The 26554-nt window shown below is 37.7% G+C and overlaps 1 protein-coding gene across 1 annotated transcript; it reads right to left on the reverse strand.

Annotated features, from left to right (window-relative positions):
- RHOT1 (ras homolog family member T1) lies at positions 1-25896 on the reverse strand. Its single transcript, XM_032129063.1, is given in 21 exon segments — positions 1-1137; positions 8220-8342; positions 9711-9811; positions 9813-9914; positions 10259-10378; positions 11129-11212; positions 11565-11695; positions 11914-12014; positions 12621-12766; positions 13133-13217; positions 13916-14036; positions 14593-14701; positions 15101-15199; positions 16588-16689; positions 17261-17369; positions 17909-17961; positions 18321-18374; positions 19175-19218; positions 20138-20219; positions 22074-22132; positions 25730-25896. Coding segments are annotated over 21 exon segments (1980 nt in total). The 5' UTR covers positions 25767-25896; the 3' UTR covers positions 1-1019.
- Between the last annotated feature and the right edge of the window lie 658 nt (positions 25897-26554).

The following is a 26554-nucleotide window of genomic DNA, read 5'->3' on the forward strand; positions in this document are numbered from 1 at the left end:
CACAGTACACAGTTATTTTATTGAAATACTTGAAAAGGCCAGCAATGGAAAAATAGGTTTGTCATGAGGAATTTAATGTTTGGTTTACCTGATCTTTAAAAAAGCTGTGTCTATAGGTAATTCTAGCCCATTACAGAATGCACTGTGATCCATGCAACTAATATACTACAGTAGAATAGGCACTGTGTACTATTGTAGTTTTCTCTTATACACAGCTTTCAATGGGTATGATTGACAGATGTGAGAAATTAAATTGCAACACTTTCCAAATTATAATATACAAATTTTCTTGTCTGGTTCATGAACAACATAGTGAAAAATGAAAAACAGGGGTTACACACAGCATATAAAGTTGATCTGGCAGTTTTTGAAGTTTACTTTTTTCCTTTTAAAAGAAAGACCAGACTCTAAATATATCACCGGTCGTGTAAAATACAAAATCAAAGGCCAGGACAGCAAAGGTGACTCTTTCCTGAAATACATTATTAGAGGGGCAAATTTGTTCATCAGTTAAAAATATGAATGAAAACCACAAATTCTGCCTGATATAGCTTACAGTCCAAAAAGATGAAGTCACTTCAGATGAATGTGAAATAAATAAGCAGTCCTTGAGGAAGTATGATCCTTGAGTTGAGTCTACGCTACTGAAAATTAATTTCACCTATACACTAGAATGTCACCATGGTGAACATCTAAGAACAGTATTTTGAATAGGTTTTTGGCAAGCAATGTCTTACTTGCTTAAATATGTACAGGTTATTTACAACAAATTCCCTTTTGGCCTCACAAGTTAAGCCATTTCAGCTGGCTGTTAAGATGCAATTCCTTTTTTTCCACACATTATGCAATACTGTAGTTAGAGCTATAATTTAAAATAATCTTATGCATGAATTACAAATATTAATAAAGTAACTCTGCATATATAAATATTTCTAGCAGAATTTAAAGCATTCAGAATGTACATAAAAGTGTTTTATTTATTTATTTATTTGGTAGGGCCAGATGTGCTTCTTCTCAGATCATCGCTGCTTTAGTAGTGCTTTGTACATGGCAAAACCCAACACTGCAAACACAGTAGCACCAAAACTTGCTCGGAGCCAGAATGTTGAGGTCTTGAGGTCTGCTTGTGTCACATGCCTGAAATTTAACACATATACAAAACCAGGTTAATTCCATGACAGGAACTCCAGACAACCTGTGCTAAACTACTCTGCTTTTGGAAATTCATCACTACACTTGTCACAGCTAAACAGTGAACAATTCAGCCTTACGAGCACTTTACAGTCATTTTGCTTTTCTTAAAGCTCTGGATTTGATCTGCAGCCCCTGCTCACATCTGATCTCCTTGAAGTCAGAGCACTCAGACGGCTGAGGAGAAATGCAGGAGCAGATCATTACTCATGGATGTGAGGATGTGTCTCCTTTGAGAGTACCAGCAAGCATTCAGGAAAGGCACACAAAAATAGCTACAAATAATTAATGACTCATAGTGGGAACAACTCTGTCCAGCAAAATCCAGGTTTTTTTTCCTTTTTTTCTAAATGTTGAGTTTAGTATTTCTGCTTTTCCATGAAAAACTTCCCAGTCCTGTTGAATATCTACTTATTCTATCCCTCCCCAAAAAGTTTACTGACAAGTAGCAAGTAATATTTTTCCAAAAGCTAGAATCAAACCATTTGTAAATCCTTTTCTTCCCAGCAGTCACAAGAACAGCAACAGAAACAGTCATCCAACACCAAGCTGAAAGCTAAGAGAGAGTGCGAGTGAAACAAGCAGTGACCATGGCACCAACAGAAAGAGACAGTATGGAGTGACTGTATGACAGAAAAAGCCACATCTCACATGACAGTGGAGACAGGCAATGACCCAACTCTCCCAAATATTGCAAAAGTCTGTGAACATGCTCAGTTAAACATGGCTGGCCACCCTTGACAGCAGTCTCAAGTATGACAGCTTACCAGGAAGCAGGAGCTACCATTTAAAACAAGTTATCATAAATGCCATAATTCAAAGCACAGGAAATTCCTAAACAATAGTAAAGTTGATTTTTTTGTTTGCTTGGTTTAAAGATAGAACTTAGAACAGAACTTCACTAGTCTACATAGTTTAGCCTGTGTTAATCACCACGGGTTACCCAATGAAGCTGCAGGAGGGCTAAGTAAAGGAGCACAGAGATCCTAAGCACACACAGGAGTTCATAGAGTGAGAACTGCAGAGCTGTAGCTCAAGCTGTTTACTGAGAGCTGGAATTGCTACTTGCTATCAAAACACACAAAACCAGTTTTGGATATGCTTTAGTAGACACTTGCAGGAGCCGTATCAGCCACATAGTTAACCAGTGTTCTGTCATACCACATGCTGAAGAACAGGCTCTTTGGTGCACACACAGCTGCTCTTTAGCCTAAAAAATCCTGATCGTATTTAAGAATGTCTTGCTGGGTTATGGAACACACCAAATCCAAGAATTCCTGCAAGCATTAGTTTTTCTACAGCTAGTTTTGACAAAATCTCTGCAAACTAGATGTCAAGTGGCTTGCTGAGGGGAAGACAGGGAAAAGGCAATGGCAAGGTCACCTGGGTTTGGCTGTTGTTACCTGTCTTCAAGCAAACGTGGGCCAAGAGATGACTCCATGAAGATGGAATCTTCTACAGAGTGGACGGCGTGCACCTGCTGCATAATCCTGCTCTCCTCGTCTGCTAACAGCATGGCCCCCACCTCAGCTAGGTAGACTCTTAACCTTTTCACACACATGCACAATGCAGTTCATTGCATGGCTCAACAACAGCAACCCTCTCAAATCACAAAGCCCAGAGAATTTCTGATTTTTAGCCTTCTAGCCCCTGATTCTTGTGCAGTTGTTAAAAACTTAGTGCTTGGGGAAACCAGAAACAAATCGAGTTTGTGCTTTTAATAAGCTAAGCAAAATGTATGATTTCATGTAGCTAAATGCCATTGATTTAAGGACAAAGAAACCTTCTTAAGAAATTGGATTTTTCTTCCCACTTCACCTCCACAGCCTCAGCTTCCATGTGTCTGTCTACAGGACACTGCAATACTCCTGCACCATATACAGGAGCACTTGTGCTAAACACTCTGGAATGACTCCAACACATCAACCCTAAAACTGATGAGATCCCACTACTGTTGAGAACTCAAAGACTGTATTTTATCACTACAGTGGTAGTTGGGGTTACTTCTTAGTACAAGGCTATAAAATCCTTGTCTTCCGATCTGTAAATTATAAAACTGATCTGTGTATGCAAAATAAATCACTTGAAGGTAACATGATTTTAACAGATTACATGACAAGCTGTGTTGGATGAGTATTTGTATAACTAACAAGTCTCCAGTTTAATTTGGTTAATTCAAATGCCCAACTATTTGTACAATTTTAAACTCCATTCCTTTAAATATGGAAATCAATGTTTAAGTTGCAAATTAATGCTTATGCATTGCCTCATAAAGCACCATCTCTCACATCTAGATTTTCTGATTCCTATCTATAATTTGCCTTGTTTTGCACATGTCCATATTTAATGGTATGCAGAAACTTGCTGAGCACTGCTTCATTCTTCTAAAAACAATTAATATGTTCTCAGCCATGATAAAATCCTCTTGTAATGTCTAAAGGGAGACTAAATTGGCTTTGATCCCTTTTCTAAGCCTAACAATAGCAGACTCTTTCATTTAAATAAGGAACTAATTTGAGACAGGGACTTACAGCCTCAAGGAAATCTACTCTGAATGTCTCAGCCTGAAAATCTGAAGTTCAAAAATGCTTACTGAAATTCAGAACATTATGGATGTCTAACTGCTTTACAACTTTGTAAAACACCCAATTTTTCTTCTTTCAATGTTCCTTATGCTATCATAAAATCAATTTTTACAACTTTAATCTCTAATATTGTTTAGCTACCATTAACAGAACAAAAAAAATCTGAGATAATAAAAAGATCGATATTTGATTCTAGCACAGGTTCTTTGACATGAAGGTGGCGATAATGCACAAGAAGTTTTTTCAATACACACTGAAAATTTCTACCTTTTCAAAAAATAACATTCGAATTTTATTTCAGTCTAGTTGTGCTTATGGAACTAATTTTCACCAGTGGTGGAAATTATTACTGCCTTGTTATAGACTGCCTTGTTATATACTGCCTTGTAAGAGAGTAACCCTGAATTAGAAAAAAAATTTTCTCCAAGGGTAAAACATCTGTATAAATGTGCACTTATACACACACAGAGCAGAAGTCAGGACTCCATAAATGAAGCTGTATTTGAAATGAAGCCATAATTGGAACTCTTGCTTATTAGTAATAAAAATGATGTTTCAAACTTTCCAGACAGGCTGCTCTGTGTATTTAATCATACAATTAGTTCCACAAATATATGAAAGTCTAGAAATTTTACCTTTGGCACAAAATTCAGATTTTAATGCACATTTTGGGAAAAAAAAGGGGCATATTTTAATTCAACCTACCTTTAAAAGTGAGTCAAGTATCTTGTCACTTTTTGAATAAGATCTTTGAAATCTGAACAGTCTTTTTTTCAAGAGACTTTAACAACTCTCAAGAAGTTAATCACATGCACTTACTAAGAGGTTAACTGAGCATGCCTGCCCTGGGTACACACAGAAAACTGCTGAGTTACAGACCAATGCTGACACTTTTCCCTAGGTCAGCAGCAGAATAATTCCCAGGTCTGGGAAGGTTTATCCTTAAATACAGAAGTTCAAAAACATTCTTACAGTAACTTCCAAAGCATTTAAAAAGCACAGTGGTGAGGCCAACAGGCTGCTCACATGGCTACTCACACCAGAACTCTAAGCAAATTCATGCAGCAGCAGCAGCCACCTGCTCTGACAAAGATTCTAACCATTAAATATAAGCAACTGAATTCCGAAAGCATCACGTAACCTGCACGAGCTGCTGCAGCTTCCTTTCAGGCACGTATTTTCCCAGGATGCAAACTAAGTCCAGCAGTTAGAATTTTCCGCCATGCATTAGTCATCTAAAATGTGCAAAGCTCCAAATGCATCTTAGTATCCATAAAACCTAAAAATGCCCACGTAAAATGCCATATGAATATACTCTATTTAGAAAGAAATCAGGCACCACAGCTTTGCAAATTCGTATGCAGTTTGGAGTATTGAACAGCTTAGAGGAGGCAAATAAATTAGCAATTTCTAATGCCCTAATGTAATGACATTGGGATGTCATTTAGCAATGTCCTAATTTGAGGGACACTTAAGTGTAGAGATAGATTTCTGCAATTAGGTTTAATAGCAATACACAAGTTTTGAAAAGTAAACTGCATACCCTGCACATCCTGGATTACTCTTAGAACTTTCCCATTATTACAGGAAAATCTAATAATAATGTATTGTCTTATCTTTAATTTCACGGAAGGAAGGTTTTCACAGAAAGCAAAACCTTACTAACAATTCCTGAAACAACCAGGTTTCATATGGAACTAGAATTTCACTTCAGTTCTACAATGTTTTAAAAGCTTTAGAAGAAAACCATCCTCTGAGAAGTCTCCTTGCTGAACAACAGAATTCTCATGCATTAGAAGTGTCTTATTTTGAAATTAACTTAGCCAGAAAAATGCCACTACTGTACAAGAAAAAGGTAACATGGATGATTTGAAACCAAGGGGGGAAAAAAGCGCCAAAAAATCCAAGCTCATCATTAAAGAAAGGGTTAGAATGACAAAAGCAGAAATCCTGCTTTTGGTAAAACAATGTAGCAAAAAGAGATTAGGTGCCAGCTAGACAAATACAAGTGAACACCTGAAGGAAAGAACAAATTAAAAGTATAAAAATACTTCAGGATATTAGCAAGTCTCATACATGCATGTCCAGTGCTTTGAATGCTGTCCCTCCTTCCTCAAAGAACCACTGAAGTGTGACCCTGGGTAGCTCAAATCAACACAGCAATCTCCAAGCTGAACTTGCCTTTCTGACAGCCTGCAACCCTCAGGGGAGCCTCTGAAGTTTGTCCACAGACGAGAAACTGAGGGGGGGCATGAACAGGTTTCTCAGTTGCACAGAGGCAGTGTTCTTCCTTTAATTACTATGGTGGGAATATTCAAGCATCATTTTATATTATGCCTTGGTAACAGTGTTTAGGTCTTAGGTAGCAACACATTGCACTGCGAGTCCAGTGTGAAAAATTTCAATTTACCTGAAAAGCTTCCACAGCCTAAAGAAATAGGAGGGGATCAGGACAATAAAGTACTCTCAAGAAACCTCCTTCCTTCATCAGTTATCTAACTTTAGCCCAACTATCTAACCTAACGGTAAGCACTTGTGAAGGCAAAATAAGAAAAGTTATAGAAACTAACTGAATCAGAAAGTCCTTCTTGATCCAAATGCTTTCTCTAATCTAATCACCTATCATTAGATGTATGATTTTTATACAAGAAATCCATCTCTACCCTCCTACACCTACAACTGGGAGCTATTCCCTCTTGTTTATAGGTATCCCAGCTCTACCATTTGTGCAGTTATGTAGCAGCTCATGTGCTGAATGGTAAATAACCTGCAGCAAGGTGTTTGGTTAGGGAGTTGGTGAGATGAAGTGAGCATGCTGGAAACCTGCAACAAACCCCAGTGACTGAGAGACAAACGGATTCTAGCGAATAATTCCTCTTTCTGGAGGGAAGTGTCTATGAGGAATTCTTCTTACCCTGAATTAGAGACTTTTTAGTCAGTAGTGGATTCCTATGTTTGTTCCACACTCCCTAGTGATAAGGTGTGGAATGACAGCATCCCAAACCTCATTAAAATATTTCAGTACCCTGAGACCCTGACAATATTTCAGAGGAATGAAGTTCAATGTCTAATGCACGACTCAAAAAAACCAATACAAGAGAGAAACAAGCCACAACAGCGAATGGAGCAACCCAAAACCATTCCAAAAAATGAAGATGTGTTACAGATGATTTCAGCCTCCATAATGAAGAGCTGGGATCTTCTAGTAGTGACTGCTTAATGAAGTTTTAGAGTGATAATATGCAAGGAGATTGCTGTTTCAAAGGATTTCTGTCTATGGGATGACTGCTGTAGAAGAGATGCAACATGAAGAGCCTCACTCATTCAGTTTTTTCCTAAGCTAATGAGTTTTTCACCCTTCCTTGAATTCTCACTCTGTGGTTAACACTGGTATCTTGGATTAAAGTGGTATTTCACAAGGAAAATGCTCAGTCCTGTAGGTGGGTGTATCAGCAGACCTCCTACGTCTGTGTAACTTGCATTTAGAGGAGACAGACACTCTTACATGGAGCAGCTAAATCTGAAACCTCTAACAAGTAGTAACATACATGGACCAGCAGCATGTCAGGATATTCCAACCACGGCCTTCAAATAAACACATTTACCATCTAAACCTCCAAGAAGGCTGTGGATGATGGAACCACTGCACTGCAACAGTTGTTTGGTTTGAACTCCCATTTGCTTGTGTGTGATGACAAGTGCTGAAGTGTTAGTAAATCCTGTGTGTCAAAACCAGTGCAGTACACACAGGACAAGCTAGAGTACTGTTTTCAAGGCTGAAAACCAGTTATCTCTCTTTACCAATTGTTTTTCCAAAAGTGTCTGGAAATGCAAATGTTTAAGCATTTACCACTTCAGAGAGGAACTGGATGTTAAAAGATCTGGATTATTTTTTTTAACACAAAATGCTCACTCTTTGTGTAAACCAAGCATAACATACACACACAGAAATTTTAAGAACTCCCAAATATCCAACTAGCACTTATAAACATGTAATATGTTGCATGATGCTGCTGTAAGTCAAGCTGTGCCTTTATGAAAGTATCTCTGTAACTGATATCTCAAAGGCACTACCTCTAATCAATACTAAACAACCCTGTAATGTCTCAAGTGAGAAACATTACACAGATTTGTAGACACTACTTAATGTCTATTAGCAGTTCCCTAAAAACATAGTCCTAATTCCCGCACAGTATTTCTGCAATCACAAAGAGTCTGAATCAACAACCAAATTGGTAATGTTTCAGAAAAATGACTGAACTAAGCTCAAAAGAATCTTCAAGTTAAACCAAGTTTGATAATTCTATGACAGTTATTAAAGTATCAGCCTATTTAGTGGATATGGAGTGAAAAATCTGCAGTATATAAGGTTACCAACTGCTTTTTCAAAGACACCCTTTATTTTAAAAGCACACCTGGTACCTAGTAAATAAAGTTAAGGACCTGTTAAGAACTGCAGTGAAGAGTTTGTTCTTTACAGATTGCAGCAAGTCTGAGTTGAGGAAGTTCTGACAGATGCAAAATGTACACCTGTTGCAGGCGCACATACAGCGTAACCGGGCATGGCTGCGAAAACACACAGAAGGACAGGAGTTGAAATCTTGCTCATCAAATCAGGTGCACATTAGGACTGTGCCACAACCAAGAGAGAGATTTAGGAATAAAAGGTACATTTGAATGAGTAAGGAGAGGAGAAAAAAAATACACTGGGGAAGAAAGGGTACAACTACAGCTGTGCAGAATTTAAAGGTTAGAGGTTCTATGTCTTTTGGCATTACCACCATATACAGATCTTAACAGCAAAGCACAAACATGAATGAAAATGTTTGTTGAATTTATACAAGTTCCCATAAAAGGGAAGCATTTAAAGGCTTCTGAGTATGTCTGCACAGCAATAGATAACACCCCTTTTTCAAAGGAAAGGAAGCCACATTTTCTACCACTTCGAATGCCCTCTTTACAGGGTGAGCGTTGCCTCTATTTTTCCCACCCTACCAAACACACATGCTTGAAAACTAAAGGAGAAGCGGGAATATTGATATGACAGACATTTGGTCAGTGCTACAGTTTAGTGGTTTCCCAGTATTCCAGTGCTACAAAATGAACAGAAGAGGAAAAAAAAAATCAAAACCAAAACTAAAGCTTTACAGACGTAATTCAGTAAATTCAGTTTCAAATAATTAAAAATACCCTATTATTTTGGGTGAAAGTGACATTAGTTCTATTTATTTTAAAGCAAATGTCAGCTGTCATACTAGACTCCATCTGCTGTAATATTAGTGTAGTTCATCACCATATTAAATAGCTTCACCCACCAAAAAAAGAGATGCAAGGTGAGTTTAGCAACAGTGAGATGTGTAGTGAAGAGGAATCTGAGCTTAACTGTATTGCACCTGAAGTCCAAAGGTGTTTATACAAAAATTCTATTAAAATGATAAGATTTATTAGATGAATGAACTAAAGCACATAGTAATAAACACCCTGAAAACAGAAAGTACTTTGAGCAGTACATTTGGGGAACTGTTGTGCGCTAAGGTGCCATTGCTTGTAATCAGCTGTCAAGTTGAGCTATCAACAACGATTACAGTACAGCTCACTCATGAATATCTCAAAAACACCAAGATATGAAAATTGATACACTTTTTGTATCCCCAATAAGGACCAAACAGAACCCTATTCACTGGAATTTGCATCTTGAGCTGGATGAACTAGGGTATTCTTTAAAAAACACCTTAGCAACAACAGCTGAGACTGATTTCTGTGTTGGATATATGCCAAGTTCCTCAATTTGAAATCAAGATTCTACTCAGGTCATTCATGTCTCTCTGTTGCTAAAGCTCGGTGAGGCACTTCCATCCTGTGGCTAACGATGGCATGCAGTGAGTGGTGCTGTAAGACCATGCACACGGAAAACAGAACAGCTCCGGTACTTACGGATACATTGCCATAGTTGTCAGCTTAACAAAGATATCCTTACTCGGCACATCAGCAGTATTACAAGTAAAGGCTTGGGGTGGAGGCATTTTGTGTTTTTTTGCAGAATTCAGCAGGAGAAATACTATATTCCTGTCTAACTTCATGCAAGTCAGACTTGGCAGCTACCACTAAACATGGTATTCTGCTGTCCATGAAGTGCTGCTGCAAATTAAAAGAAAAAAAAAAAAGTGAAAGAAACAGTATATGACACATTCAACCTGGAACAGGCTGTACTGAACTGGTTGCAGCAGCATTAAGATATATTCATGGCACTGAAGTCAGGCATTTCTAGAAGCAGAGTAGTTTACATAGGAAAGTAGATGTTTGCTTTGTATGAGTAACAGAACTGCATCACTGCTACTGCATCATGATATATAACCAGCATTTAGAAATAAAATGTCTTTTAAGCACTAGAGCCAGTGTACAGGTCAGGTAACTGACACTGCCTATTTAGTCAGTGAGAAGAAATATAAATGTAAAGGTTTGTAAATATAAACTCTACAAACCTTAAAAATCCTGGCACAGTATTCAAAGGATTTAGGATTACTGACATCATATACCAGGCAGACAGCATCACATATGGTCTCAGCATCAGTTAAAAAGTCTGAGTCACTGACGTCGTGTAGCTGGAAAAGAAGATGGTTGCAGAGGAAGAAAAGCTTGTCATTATGCAGTTAAAGGAATTTAAAACTTGTCTCATAATTTTTATGGCTCATTTTTATGTATCCTTCAAACTAATGGACTGACAATAGGCAGAATTAATGAAAAAGAATAGTAGGAATTTACCATGCAGCCAGCATATGTGAGCTGTTAACATCACATCTGCAGGCAATCACCACCTCAGCATAAAAAGGTGGTATTTACTTTGAAACAAAGGTTTAGACACCCACAGAAATGGGCATTCATCCTACAGAGAAAAACCAGAGCAGAGGACTAGATCTCAGAAAACAAAGAAAGAGATCATATTATCATAAAGGAAAACTAGAATGGAACAAGCCTTAAAGAACTGATTTCTCCCACTGAATACTAATTGTAGCCATTCTAATCACCTCATGTGACAGAAGCTTCTTACTGAATAGGTAGACTGACTTCTGATCATTTATCCCATGTTATAACTTGATACCCTGCAGTGTGATCATAAAAGGACTAGGTTTTGCACAACTCAGGACAAGGTTTCAAAAATAACGGGTCCTGAACAGGTTCAGCTAAATTATCTACATAAAAAACCAGAAGGTATCTGGGACAGAAAATAACTGGGGGGAATTCCCATTAAGAAGAAGAGAGAATTAAAACCAGTTTGTTGCAGAAGGCTCTGAATAATTCACAGAATTTTAATATTAACCAGTCTTAGGCAAACAAGAATGAGGCAACCTTACCAGCAAGTATTTTTCCTGTCCATATACATAGACTGTATTAATGGCATAGTAAGATTTGTGTTCTGCACGTATTTGCCTCTGTCTCTGAAAAGGCAGAATTTCATGTTACATCACAGCAACTTTTCCCTTTAAGTTAGATTTGAACAGCTGGTTTACTCTATTTACTAATGAATGAAAATTACAGTAATCTTCGGCATTTTTTGCAAGGAAATGCATAGCTATAATCTATGATGTACAAGTCATTATTGCATGCAATAGCTACTGCCAGAATAGAACAAAACCAAAAAAACCTGAACTCCTCCTTAGTAATTCTGTATTTCCTCAAAGAACTCTCCAAACTCAGTAACAACCATTAAAGCTCTAAGATCAATCACTTTTGCTGTCTAATCTTAACTCAAGAGCATATATAGGTGAATATAAGCAACATGTTTCTTACTATCAGATTTCTTCCAAGGAGAGCTTGAAGAACTCCACTTTTCCCACAGCCTTTCATTCCAACAACATTGCATCGGAAGACATTTCGCTGAGTCTGTTTTTTCTGGAGGTCTATCTTTTTATCTCTTGTCACTTTCAGAAAACCAAAAATATTTTTCACAAGATATAAATGCATGCATGTATGTGAAAACACAAAAATGCACACAAAACAATCTCTCAAAAATATTAAATCAAAGGTTTCACTTGAGCAGAAAGCGACGAAGTAAATAAAAATAGATGAACTATTAGACAATTTACTCTTTAGTATATTTCTGAATTTAAATTTCTCTGTTGTATCAAATTTTTATTACCTGTAATTGCTGATGCTTGAGATTCTTGTTCTGCAAGTATGGAGTACCCTAAATAACCCAGGTACTCCAGGCAACGCTGAACATCCAGGTATGTGGTTAGTCTGGCAGAGGGGACAAAAGGAACTTTCAATTGTCACCATCTGTGGTACCAATTCTTTATAGTACTGAAACAATCCTTATCTCCTATCTCTAGATTGACATGATAGAAACATTCCTGACACTATGCAGTACTGAAGGACAAAAGTCTCTGAGAATAAATGGTGATAACTTTATCAGTCTTACTGGTCACCAGAACACTACTTGCTGAGGCTTATCAACCCACACTGTATTTTCTTATTTCCCCAAATAATGTTTTTCCCATTTTCTGTATTTTAAATTGGAAAAAACCCCCCTCCTTATTAAGCACCATTTTTCAAACTGTCTCCAAAGAGTAGAAAAATAGCAATAACATTTCAACAGGGATCATAAAGATTTCCACATTTTGAAGGCACACTTCTTCATTCTTAGCACTAAATACTGGCCAAATCCTGAACAGGTTATAACGGTCTGAAGATCAGGCCACTGGATGGCTACAGAAACTTGGCTGCTTGGGTCAATTTTCAACTGTTAAACTTCTACTCTTTCCAGTAGTTTTTTAAGAGGAATCTATAAACACATCATCATACCCATAGTTCTCAACTACTAAAATGTCCTGTTATCACACTTACGTCCACTGCGAGAGAAACCCTTGGTATGTGATCCATCCTCTTTCATTTGTACAAACTGTGTTGTTCACATCAGGTCCCCATGGCATGTAAGGGAAGACTTTGAACAAGTCTTTCAATTCATCAGGAGATAAAGCACAATCTCTATCCTGAAACAAAATACAGTATCAGACATAATTTAATTCATGTCTATTCTAAACTGGTATTTTCTTGCTGTATACTTGCAAGATTCAAGAAACTGAGCTGCTTCCTTTTTAATAATTTTTCTTTCCTTGTTTTTTAGTAAGATTAAACATATGAGCTAGTTAAAAACACTTTGGTACTACAACTATGCCTGCCAACTCTCCTTGCAGACAATCATAAGCAGCAGGTCAGTTCTGACTCCATAGATTAAGCTAAAGCCAGTTTCTGAATAAAATGACATAATGAGAAAAACACGTTTTTGTTAGCAAAACTCCTGGCAAACTAAGGCTCTTAAGTATAAGGACGCATACACACTCGGATTAAATGCTTACCAAATCATGTTTATCAAAAATACTTTGAAGAAACAAGTATGCATGATGATTTAGTTCTGTTGTGCAGTCAGGGGGAATTTTTAGGCTGTTTATTGGAAACAAAAACAAATACAAGAAGCATTAATTGTTTATGAACTATAGAATACTAAAACTCAAAATACATACTTTATGAATTGTAACATTTAGTATCTGACCCTGGCACTTAACTTTAATAATTTATCTTCACATAGATCAAAGCATATACTTTTTATTAGGAATTCTAAATTGATGAGTGAGTGCCTTTATATTATATGATATATAGTTCTATAATAGTTACATTTTTGTTGTTTTGCTTTGTTTTTGTACTTTGGGGTTTGGAGTTTTTTAACAAAAAATGATGCAGTTACGTTTTTGAATAGAAGCCACAGAATTGGTCAATCTCTTAACTTTTTAATTTGGGGATTTTCAATAGGTCTCAAATGCTACGAAAACACTGACAAGTCTTTTAGAATTTGATGCCACATACAATAAGCAACTGCTCAGATTTATGTTCCAGTTTTGTATTAAGAATCTCTTCTGCCACCTTTCTTGTGAAGAAAGAGAACAGAACATGATTTGGCACAAGAGAGTTCTTCCTTCATGTTGTTTAGTCACATGAAGGTTTTGGCTGGGTGGTCATAAAGTAAGGGAGGTACTTGATGTAACAACGTGTTAAATAAACACACTACAGTAACCCTTTCCTCCTGCCAAAGCAGGAGCACAGACTGAACTCAAGCTTAGAAAGCTGAAATCAGTGATACATACGGAGGGAACAAGTACTCTGGGGTAAGCTCTAAGTCATCGTCATAGCCAAAGCGACGCAAAACAGTCCAAGTTGTCTCATGCCTTCCTCGCTGAATGAAAAGTGTGTGTAGAAAAAGAAAACCTAAAAATCAAAAATGGTGAAATCTTAAGGCCCTGAAGTGCTTTACCTGCTACAAGTGTTTTCAATAGAATCAGTATCAGCCATGAAAACAAAAAAGCTCAAAATGTACATTAAAACTTTAAACCTCCTGGGTGATATTTACAGCATTATCTACACAGACTGAATGTTCAGAAATCATGTTTCCTTCAAACAATACACTTGGTTTTCTGCTGTTGTTTGCTTTTTTCAGTACCAGCATTTTAGAAGAACTCAGCTGTATGAAAATAAACCCAATATTTTCAACAGTTTAAACCAGAAAGCTTTAGCTTGGAGTTGCCTAGAGAGGGGTCTCATGGAAGACTGCTTTTAGTTTTCTTGTATCAAAGTAACTGGGTAGGATTTTTGTTTAGCACTTCCCAGGGCTTAAGAACATTGAGATATCACTGTTTAGTAGGCTCAGCTCTTGCAGTCTGAACGAATCAAGACAGAGATCATATTCCAAAAGACCACCTTTTCCATGTAAGAGTGATTATCAATTGTATAAAGACACATCTTTTAAGAGTTAAATAACACTCACCTTTTAATGTCAATCCATTATCTGCAACTCCATCACTTAGGTTTTTCCTGACTACATTCTTTACGTCTTCCAAAGCTTGAGGTGCCAATGGTGTATTAAAACAAATTCTCTAACACAAAACCCAAAAAAAGCACGTTAGGACCACTGTTTACTGAGCTGGACAAACAGCATATCCTGTATGAAATACAGCCGTAAACATTTTGATAAGCTAGTTAAGGACAATGCAATTTCTTACTGGAAACAAAGGTGTACAAATTGTATTTTATTTTTAAGAACATTAATAGATTTTTAAATTTTGCTCTTGAACTCAAACTTGAATAATGGTTAGAAATAAAAATAATTTCATTTCTGTTTTTACAAATCCATTCTTCTATGCCACAGTTGAGGCTTAGTATTTAGGCCTGATTCCCTTACAGTTTACCTTACTATATTTATTCAAAACCAATCACTTGTTTTTCTAGAGTTATATAGTTCACCTTTAAGCATGGTGGAAGAATAAGCAAGGTACCTGAAAGAAGTTGAGCTCTGCATCATTGAGAGTACCATCATTATCTTGATCAGAAATTCTAAAAATGCGAGTCAGTGCTTTAATACAGGCAGGTTTCATCTAAGGAATAAAAGGAAATTCAGTATCTCTCCAGGCTTAAATATAAAAAGATTACACTGAATGACACCAGGCAGCTCAATCACATGGTAACACACACTAGTCTTCATTTACAGTTTCAGAACAGAGACATTCATTCACATATACACAAAAGTAAAAAGCAAGAGGAAATAAAAAATTGATTTAGCAAATTTATATCCATAAATTTAAAGCAATTATTCCACATTAAATGTTTTTCTATTCAATTATTAGAAGAATCTCAAGCTCTTCACAAGCTGAAGGTGGCACTACTAAGTTATTAAAAAAAAAATAAAACTCAGTTCTCTAAATTCAGTCTTATTGCTATAGAAAACTTTGAGAAACAACTAAATAATTTTTTTTTTCTCAAAACAATTTTTGGTGGGGAAAAGAAAAACACCTTAAAATCCCAGTGCTTTGCAAAACTAAATGTGTCTAGAACTACAGCCAACTCACTTCAAACATCAAATACTGAAAACCTTCACAGGGCTCATTCATCTACCAGGCAAAGCATTGAGCATATGGACTATCTCTAGGACAAAAGAACTGCTAGGATACCTTCCAAGTGAAGGAAAACAGACACTGGTAATTCTCTCCCAACAACTACTGTGATGATGGACTCTTCTCTTCACAGAGGTCACACAGATTGCATAGAGATTGGTTTGGGAAAACCAAAAAGATTTCAGCACAACAATTTTATCACAACATTACTAACTCATATAGATGATTCTGATGGAAGAAATCAAAACAGGGTTATTCTCTGATTCTCTACTTAACAAAGTACTGCTGAAGCAACTTTCCTACTGCCCAATACTAAATGGATACATTCAGAGATTCTATTTGTATTTGCCCAGGAAATTGTTTTTTTAAAAAAACATACTCCTTCATAATACACTCAGCTAACCACCTGATACCTAAAAACCAGCCACATTACTTGTTTCTAATCCCTTTTGTCAAAGTTTCACAAGATTCTCAGAAAAAAAATTCTCTTAGATCAGGCCAAGTCTAGAGTGCTTTCCCTGAAATAAATGGAGTTACTGTGAAATGTACATCTGAAAGAGAACTGAATTGAAGACACAATTTGGTTCACATTACATTTGGCTCAAAGCCACTAGCAAAGCTTCTCGCTTTACTCAGCAGTTCACATGGGCAACAAAAAACTGTCTTCACTGCTTTGAACGAAGAGGAAAGACAGGTCAGGTTAATACATCACTGAACAACCCCCATGGTTCTGGGATGCAATGCCTGACATTTGGGGGTGGGGTGCTGGTAACAGAACACACTAAGAGATGCAAAATCCACTGAAAAGGAAAAAACAGAAAAGTGATTCACTCCTCCCAAATTATTTGCTCTGAGAATCTATGGATAAATACCTCTTTCTCCTCTGGGCAATAAAGAGGACCTGTAGGATGTAGAACAGCTTTCTGTGCATAATAAAATAGTTCAGATATATTCTTCAGGTTCTTGGCTGAACACTGAAAGAGAAATCCTCACATTGATGAGCTAGTTTCTTGGCTATTTGGCGATTTCTTCTGAAATTTAAGTAAGCATCACATTTTTAAAGACTTAGTCCCCTCCTGTGGGTACAGGGCTGGTTTGGAAAAAAGACATCCAGCCCCTGTACCTGTTCAATTAATTAACAAATGAAGTTTCACTACAATTTGCTGTCATACCAAGAACAGAAATCAAAAAGCTGTCTCTACTTCGGAAAAAAAAAAAAAAAAAGGAAAAGAGACATATCCACACATATTAAATCAATTTTGAATACTTTGCAGACAACTGTCTGGCTTAAATTTAAACCCTTGTTAAAGGCAAGGATGTGAGGAGGCTCTAAATATTAGAATTTAACTGTAACATTTGATTATAAAGAAAGATAACATATAAACTTGCTGGTTTTATAATTACTCATGTTTGAAATATTTTATAATTACTCATGTTTGAGTTAGGGAAAAAAAAAAATCCCTTTCTCTACTATAAAGTTGCCATACATGCTTGGCACGAATGTATTTTTTGTTACTTGCTTTAACTTCATAAAGTCTTGCATACCTCTACACACGTTTCTATCTCTGTATATTGATTCATAATGGGAAGGATAGTTTCCATACTGCTATACTCCACTAGATCAGACTTGTTTCCAACTAATATAAGAGGCAGCCTAAAAACAAAAAAATATTAAGAGCTTTAAAGACAGATGGATAAAATACCTTAATTTAGCATTTTATCTCCCACCAGAAACTACTGTATTATTTTCATGATGTAATTAAATACCACTGGAGGCAATGGGCAAAACTAAACGACAACAGTTTAAATAAGTGTTTTGATATACACTTAGACATAAATGTACTTCTTGTTGATTCTATGAAACCCACATATTTAAATACAATGGCAACTAATCACATTGTTATTACCCAAACTAGCATCAGTAGAAAAGCTATACAGACCACAAAGACAAAGCTAGTTATACCATAGCCAATATAAACACACCTGGTAAAAGCTGGCCATGAAATTCAAAATAAACGACATTGCTGGCACATGTAACAGACCTACATACTTCAAATCTCTTGTTGCTTGGACTTCTTAAATAAACTTTAAGTTTAGAATTTGATTTTCTTAAACGATTAATATCCTCAACACCGTTCATTGACACCCACTGACATGCAGCCTAATTCACATTTCTCATCTTTACTTAAGCACCTGCTATCTTTGTCTGTCCTTTCATTGATGAGAGGAATCCATCGACTCGTTACCTAAAGTGGGATTAAAAACAGACATGAAAAATACATACTCAAATTAAATATGACTGAACCGTGTACAAGTTTCACTACAACTTCTACTGCTTCTTTCCCAAAAAGGCACATACTGACCCACAAAGGAGGAAACAAAAATTGGAGTTGATTAATGAGCAACTTTCTCAGACAAGTGAGATGACTAAAAACTCATGTATGTTGGAATGGAGCAGAAGCAAAACCACATCTGTTCAGTCTCTTAACAACTAATCTCAAACTCCATCTCAGGCATTTAAAATGTCTAATCCAGATTTCATCTTGATATCAATGAGCAGTGCACAAGTTACATCTCAATAATGGGATAAACTGTGTTACTGTACCTTATCAATAGAATTCTTGTTATTAACAGCATAGACTATACAAATCACATTTGCCTGCAATGAAGAGAAAGGAAAAGCATGGAATTCCACCATTCAGAAACCCCTGAGCAACAGAGACAATTAAAGACCATACATAATAACATCAGAGTAAACTATAGAACTACGTAACTAGAACTCTGTTCCTGACTTGTTTAAACTACTTGGAGCCTGAACAAGAGATTAAAACAAAGAACTTATATGCTGAGAAGTGCCAAAAAGCCTGTCTTGCAGTGTGATAGTCACAGCTTGTGTCTGCAGAGACCTGTGCCACCAGGAAATCCCAACTGAAGAGTCATGATGTGCAGCCTCCACTGAAGCACTGAACTAAATGCCAGAAATGGAACACAACACCATGACAGACTGTGCAGAAAATGTGCAAAGGTGCTCAGAAAGAACTGAAAATCAGAATCAGAAAACAGGAATCAGAAAGGATGACAAAGTCACCAAAAAGCTTGTGCTATTCAAAAATCCAATAGTACCATGTGATAGAAAGAAGCAAAATGGATCTTTTCAGGGTAGAATTATTTATACAAAACTGGCTTGCTGATTAAAGAATATTTAGGTTCTGTCCTTTCACTTGGAAGGACAAAGCTTAAGCTCAATTCACCAACACAGTGCCAGTATCTACTTTCTCTATTTAAGATTTCTTAAATAGAGAAATCTTTCCTATAGCACAAGCAACAAAACAAAACAGAAAATGCCAAGTAAGAAAGGTTTTTTTCTTCAATTCAAACTGAAACCCATCTAATGCAGAGAACTTCGAAGGAAAGATTTTTCCCAAAACTATTTTCTAGCAAACACTAAAATACACTTACCTGTGATATTTCATGGTAAAGCTGCTCATCACTTTGCTCTGCTTCTGCATTCAATAGAGTAAGTTATTCATTAATACTAAAATTTTTGCCAACAAAATAAAAAAACTTCTGAAACTGAACTAGGGTATTTCAGAATGCTTATGAGACAGCTTTGTCAAAGCCTTGATATTTAAACTTCTTTTTAAAAAATACTCTAATGAGTGCTCCTTCAAAAACAATAATGAAATTGGTCCATTAATTTGTAAGACAGAAACAGTCTGTTGCACATCAATTTTTTACAGCTATTTTGAAGAGGAATAATTGTATTTGTAGACAGGTTCTCTTTGGAACAAGTCACAGTTTGCATCCTTCTACGTTTCTCAACAGCCCCTTCCTTCTATAATGTAAATTTTTACATCAGAATATGACATATGTTAATTTTATTACAGTGGTGATGATTTTTTTAGTGATACCAAGCTTCTGTTAACTGAATCTATGAAAAATTCATTCAATAGAAAGAAAAACTCACTCCACATAAATTTAAGGTCAAGTCCAACAACAACAAAGCATTATTTCTTTTTCCAGATGGTTAAACACATCAAAGGCATTTCCTCAGCAGTGATGGGAGAGAGAAGACAGGAAGGTACCTGCTAACATGGCCTAACTCTTGGCTTCCACTGTAAATGGCAGAAGGGCTTTTACAGCTGTGCAACAGTTGCACAGATTTATGATGGCACATGAACCTTCATAGTGAACCTATTCATCTATTCAGTAATAAGATTAAAATGCATGAAAAAAATACAAAAGAATAAACTGACACAAAATTATGAGGTGTCCTAACTTAGAAATTCAGAAAATTTCTACTTTATTGTAGACTTCTCCCACCTGCAACTCTGGTCCCAGACCTGTCTGACTGTTACAGGGGCTGTTGAGTCAGACAAACAATTCCATACCACATCAGTGACAATATTGAGCGGTCCCTACCTGAATAATCTACTATGTGGGTTGGCACTCTTTCAGGAGTGACATCAGCTGGAATGGTGATTTCTTCAGCTCGGGGTGGAACCTGGGGTTGAAAGGAACAGCAAGAAAGAGACTTTCAAGATAATCCTGACAGTGAAAAAAGTCATATACTGTAATATACCTGCCATTTGGTTAGCTTAAAACAGAGCAACTAATATTAGTTGTTCAAGTTGTTTAGTTATTCAAGTACTGTTTGTTTTTCTTTTTTTTTAAGTACTGAAAGTCACTGCTATCTTCTCATTCTTTACTATATACTTACTGCATAAGGAACTTCCTGCAAGCTTTGCAGAAAAGCAGTGCTGTTAAGGGATACATAATGCTTCTATAAAACTTAAATCCACTCTATCCAATGCCTAAACAAGCATGACAGACAAAACACAAGTCTCAATTTTTATACAATTGTAACCTGACAACATCCTCGCTTCTGACAATGCAAAACATTAAATTCAGAAAACCCTGAAAAGCAAAACATGCTACTAATAAAAGCTTATTCTGAAAAATGCTGTAAACTCTGATAGCCCTTTTTTCCAGAGAACACTAAGCCATATTCAGTAACTTAAACCTAATTTTAATGAAAATCTCCTGCACATCTATTTATTGCCTTTCACCTGCTGACACTGAATTTTCATGATACTTTACTTTTAGTAAAACAAGGGAAAAAGAAAAGTCAATCACCACTAGAATGTCTCTTTGTAAAGCTTCAGGCTGTGCTGAGATCTTCTTCAAGAGTGATTACTGATAACACCCTGTACATTAAACACTATTTTCAAGCTTGATGTGCCTGTTAGACCCCATAATGTTGCTCTGATCCACCTGACTGGCCTGAGGAACTGGGCAGGTCTCTTTCAGCAGCTTTTATAGGATGCAGTATTTTTCTAAAAGTTATTTTTGTAATTTCAGGGAGGTTTTGTGTTATATATAAATTATGCTGTTTCTCTACACAAGAATTTAGAGAAATATTCTAGGTTATACTGCAGGAAGAAGCTGAGAAGAGAACAGAAGACTACAACTCACTAAATACACTAACAAACAGCCTGCCAAAGGAACGGGTCCCTGAGCACTTTAAGAACAGGAACCAGACCTCCTTTTTACCTGCAAGGTTAGGAACTAAATTCAATTACGTTAACAAAATTCAGTTATGTTTACAATCCAATCTTGACTCCTGAACTGTGGTAACCTACTGATTTGCATTAAACCCAGAGAAGAGCAGACTCAAAGAGCAGCACATGAGGTCTATTTTAAGACCTGTGATCAGAAGAAATAAACATTCATGTTTCTATGTAAAAAGCTTAACTATTTGCAGCAGCTGTGCTTCTTTTTATGGTATAAAGAAAACTATGTGCTGCCTTTTTAAAGGAGTAATATGTACAACTAGCTTTTTCTGCAGTTTTTACTTCAAGAGTCAGTAAAATATTCTTCAAAGACAGAAGTAAAGGCAATGTCTTGCTTAGTTACAAAAAATAGCTACGTATAAGTTATACAATGTGACTTTTTAATTCCTCATTCTCAATCATTTTGCAGTCTATTCGCTCTTTAAATGCAATACCCCCCCGCAAACAATTGATGGTCCTGTCTCTTTCAGCACCTTCCCATTTATATGCTGAAATATGCTGCAGTTTGGACCAATTACAGCTCCCTAAAAAACCTACCATTCATCACATATAAAACAATTAGTTTAATTAACAATGTGAAAAATAAGAAAGGAACTTACATAAAACTTAAATTTCTAATCTTCATGCAGAGATATATTTAAACTTACCTACATCACTCTTCCTGAAGTCATCTTTGCAGTTTTAAACTTTATTTTATTTTTAAACATTACTTTAAAGCAGAGTCTATTAACTTATTATATGACAGGGTAGAAATAAAACTTAGAAAACAAATGAAAGTGCTCTACCTCTTCTGGGAATTCCTCACTGACAAGAGACATAATTAGTGATGTCTTCCCAACTCTGGCTGCAAAAGCATTAAAAACAGATATTAGGTAATTTGTTTTGTTACACTCAATAGTTGCACCCCATCTTAAAATGGGAAGATTTAAAAAACATTTTCCAATTCACCACATTAAAAGCTTTTATAATCATACTAAATGTGGATGACAGCAATTCTCTCATCATTCTTTTACTGTAAAAACTTGGGATCCATCTCACACTTCTGGATTTCCTCCAGAAGGGAAAGCGAATTCTGCTCTGCCTTATGCAAAAGAATTAGCAGGTTTTAACCTTAGCACAGAACACTTAAACAAACAAATAATCAAAACAAACTAGAAATGCTTTAGTAAAACTTCAGAAATAGAAACAAAATGCACAGAAAAAGCATGTAGAAATTAACTATTTTTTATAGTATTCTTGATATGATGATTGCACTTTAGTCCTAAAATACCAAGGATGAGGCTGGACAAGAGGACATGAATGAAGTCTCCATCACTGTGACTATTTTTAAGTGCTAAGAGCTTACTCCCTTTGATACAAATGATCTGTCCCCCACTAAAAGTGAAAAATACCCCAAATCACCAACGCTTCTAAAGTCACAGTTTTCTTAATGCAAGGTGATCATCTCTGCTTCAATACCCAACACTACTCAATCAAATAAATGACTCTGTCTACCTGCAAAGTTTAGGCTTCTGACAGAACAATTTAATTCCCTGGTTTTGAGAAGCTCTAATGTGACCATTTAAAACCAAGAGCTGTAACTTATCTCAGGGTTCCACTCTCACTAAACCCCTTCATCTGTGAACTTTCTGGTCCTCTGGAAGCCTCATAAGACTATTATTGCTTTATTTGGTTTTCAGACATTTCTTAAAAACCAAAATGTTCAGATTCAAATATCCTTCTGGGACTGTCTATTTCCAACAGCCCCCAATTCAAGCAAAACACTATTTCATCCTGGATTTAACAGCATTTCTGCCAGCAGGAATGTGTTACCAACCAAGGCACTGATCACCACCAGTCAGAGCCTGTGTCACTGTTCCTACTGAAACCAACAGAAAATGTCACCAGGGGACAGAAGGTGTTCAGCTGATATCACTGCATTTACACTGCTCTATGTAATTGCAAACAATTCTGAATATGGAAGAAGAAGAAGAGGTATGATTATACTGCTGGTTGATTTTGTGCAGGAGTTGGTGTTACTGAACTGATGATACAGTCAGAGCACCCTCAACTTATCTAGGTCTATTTTTGGTATAGTAACATGTTCTGACATCCAGAAATAAAACCTTCTCTTCATCATGGTAAGTTAAAGAGCAGTTGTAACAAAATTATGAAAAGCAAAGAAAAGCTATTCTGGGGAGGAAGATTTCTGTTTTCCTTATGAAGAACAGCTGTAAACTTTTCCCCAGTGCAGAGCAGCAGGCTGCAGGTTTCCTAACAGCAATGCAGTTGTGTTTCCATCAAAGATACTCACATGAGCTAAAATCCTAACTTAAACTTCCAGGCATCCTCCTGCATCAAGCGCATCTTAAGTTTCATTCTGACAGAATCAAAAGAGCTTCAGCAGCTCTCCTATTTCCATAGGGAAAAAAAGATGAGTACTTTCCTTACAGGTAAGTAAAGTTACTAACTAGTGAAAATAGTGATGTGTATTTGCACCTGACCAAGACAGTTCCAACTTGAAACAGTGACAAAAGTGGCTTTGCAGACATAGAAACCCACTTCTTATGACTGAAAATAGAAGATTATGTGTTGCTGGTGAGTAAATGTTCAGTATTTAGAAGCTCTTGATACACTTTCTAGTCTCCTTGAGATTTATGAAAATCCATGGGTTCAAGTGTAGAGATTTGGGTTATTTTGTTCAAATCTAGGTCAACCCTCTGTCTTTCCCAATCTGTTTATAGTCTTAGAAGTAACAACCTAAACAGCTGATTGGGATGAAGGAAAGCAGCACAGCACTTTATGACAGTTAATTTGTGTTTTTCCTCATATATAAGTCTTTTACATCATGCTACATAACATGCTGAACGTATTCTGAAAATTACTGGCTATTAAAAATTGATGTTTGCACCCTGGCTACGAGGACTAAACCAACTTAAGCCTAAACTGTGGACCACTGGGGATGAAAAAGGCTGAATTTTGGAACAGGCTTACAATGAAGAGTTCTTGGCATATTTCAGATTCCAAACCTGATGGTTGCTGTTACCATCTAACAAGTTTTAGATGGTCTGGACTAACTTGTGGTTTCAGACTAATAAATATACACGAGACACATACACAAAGCAGCACTGACACTATAACTGACAAATTTTACCAATTTGTAAAACAAATTTCTCCCCCCCTCCTCACCACAAGTCAAACAAAGTGTAACATAGGGATGCTCACAATCTCTGATGTGTGCCATGTACTACACATTGCTGTATTTAAGAGACCTGTATCTTTAAAATGCCCATTTGGACACATTGTGAACCTTGTTGCCAAAACAAAGCACCTGTTACACCTGTGCTGAAACCACTGCATAGAGCCAGCCCAGAACACAGGCTTGTCAAAGGCAGTGAGGTAAATCAGGCATATATTCTAAAGAGGAACTAAACTGTGTATTCAAAGGCACCAATTCCTAAACACAGTCATGCAAAACTAACCAAATACAGTCTTAATGAGTTAGCTCTTTCTGCACAGTTACAGCTCCCTCAAGATTCCTCTCTAGAAAAGTCACAGAGAGCCTTTCTATGCAGTACAGACAAAGCCAACCTGCACTATAAAACAACTGCATAAACTGCACTATAAATATATATGGGGCATTCAATCCTCAGGAAAGCTTTGTCAGTAGTACCACATTCTTAGTATAACTAGGTAATTTTCTAATAACACTTGGTAATTACTCTGTGTTCTTTCCCCTTGAGGAACTTAAGCTCGCTTTGCAAACTAACAGAACCTCCTTGCTGCTATTTATACCGGTGAGAAGCTGAGCCTCTACAAGCCTTGTCAATTATTTGGGTACCTAAGTGTGAACTTCAGGACGCAATTTTAGGAACACATGAAAAAATCCAGACCCACAGTACCTCTGGCATGCACGTACGTGTGTGCTGTTTATCCCAGGTCACGCAGAAAGTTAAAAGCAGAAAAAGGGATCTGGACTCCCTGGCCCTGTCCTGGCCACAAACTCAAAACACCCGACCTATAACCACTAGGAGCACATCGGGCCACTGATTTCCAAAGTCAGTAAATCGGAAACGTGCAAGTGTGGTTTACACAGGGATATAAAGGAAAAAGGAAAAAAAAAAAAAGAAAAAAAAAGAGGAAAAAAAAAAGAGAAAAAAATAAAAGGAAAAAGGAAAAAGAAAACCAAAAGTTTAAACAGGCCGTGGCCAATTATTGGGCAAGAATTTCACCCCGGTGTCGTCTCCAGGGACGTCCAAGCCGTACAACTCCACCAAGTGCCCAGAGCAAGGAGCCGAGCGGCTCCAGGCCAGCGCTCCGATCGGTCACGGCTAGCACACTCCGACCCCTGCCCGCCCCGCCGGGCCGGCGCTGCCCCGGGCTCCCTGCCCGGGCCGGGCAGAGCCCCGCGGCACGGAGGCGGTGTGACAGTCGGCGACCCCCACCCTACCCCGGCACTCACGTTCTCCCACCAGCAGGATCCGCACGTCCTTCTTCATGGCCGCGCTCACTGCCCCCGACGCGGGGCCGCTCACATCGGGCGGGGCGGCGGCGGCACCGCTACGGCCTGGGCTGCCCGGGCTTCCCTCACAGAGCGGGTCGAGCGCGCTACGGCGGCTCGCGAGGGACCGGCCACGAGCGGCGGCTGCGCGGCGGCTGCGCGGGGCGGCGGCAGCCCCTGAGAGCGCGGGCGGGAGGCGGCGGCTCCACGGGGCAGCGCGGCCCGGGCCGGCCGTGAGCGCAGCGAGCGCTGAGGGACAGCTCGAGGCACTCGGAGCACACCGGGAATCACAGAACTAATGAGGGTGGAAAAGACCTCGGAGATCATCCAGTCCAACCTGTGACCCAACACCACCGTGTCAACCAGACCGTGGTACCAAATGCCATGTCCAGTCTTTCCTTAAACACCTGTAGAGATGGTGACTCCACCCTGGGCACCCCGTTCCAATGTTTAATCACCTAATCAGGAAGTTCTTCCTAATGTTCAAGTAGTGACACAGTGGGTTACCATCTGCACTGTGTGTTGTTACGTGTGTTGTTGCTGTGATCCAAACCATAACAAATTGCTGCCCCTGGGCACTACGGTGCAACTCGTATGTGGGAAATTAGGGATGTCCAGTGAGTTCATGCTGTAGCTGATGTTTTTCCAGATGAAACAGCAAAGGACACCTCAATCCTAACAAAGTAGTGGCTTTGGCTATCTCAGGAAAGCTACCCCAGCCTTGGAGATGCTGACAGACACACCCCTGCGATCATACAAATGTGCATTTAGTCCATCAGAGTGTTC

This window comes from Corvus moneduloides, chromosome 19 (assembly GCF_009650955.1).
Source record: "Corvus moneduloides isolate bCorMon1 chromosome 19, bCorMon1.pri, whole genome shotgun sequence".
NCBI classification, from domain to species: domain Eukaryota; kingdom Metazoa; phylum Chordata; class Aves; order Passeriformes; family Corvidae; genus Corvus; species Corvus moneduloides.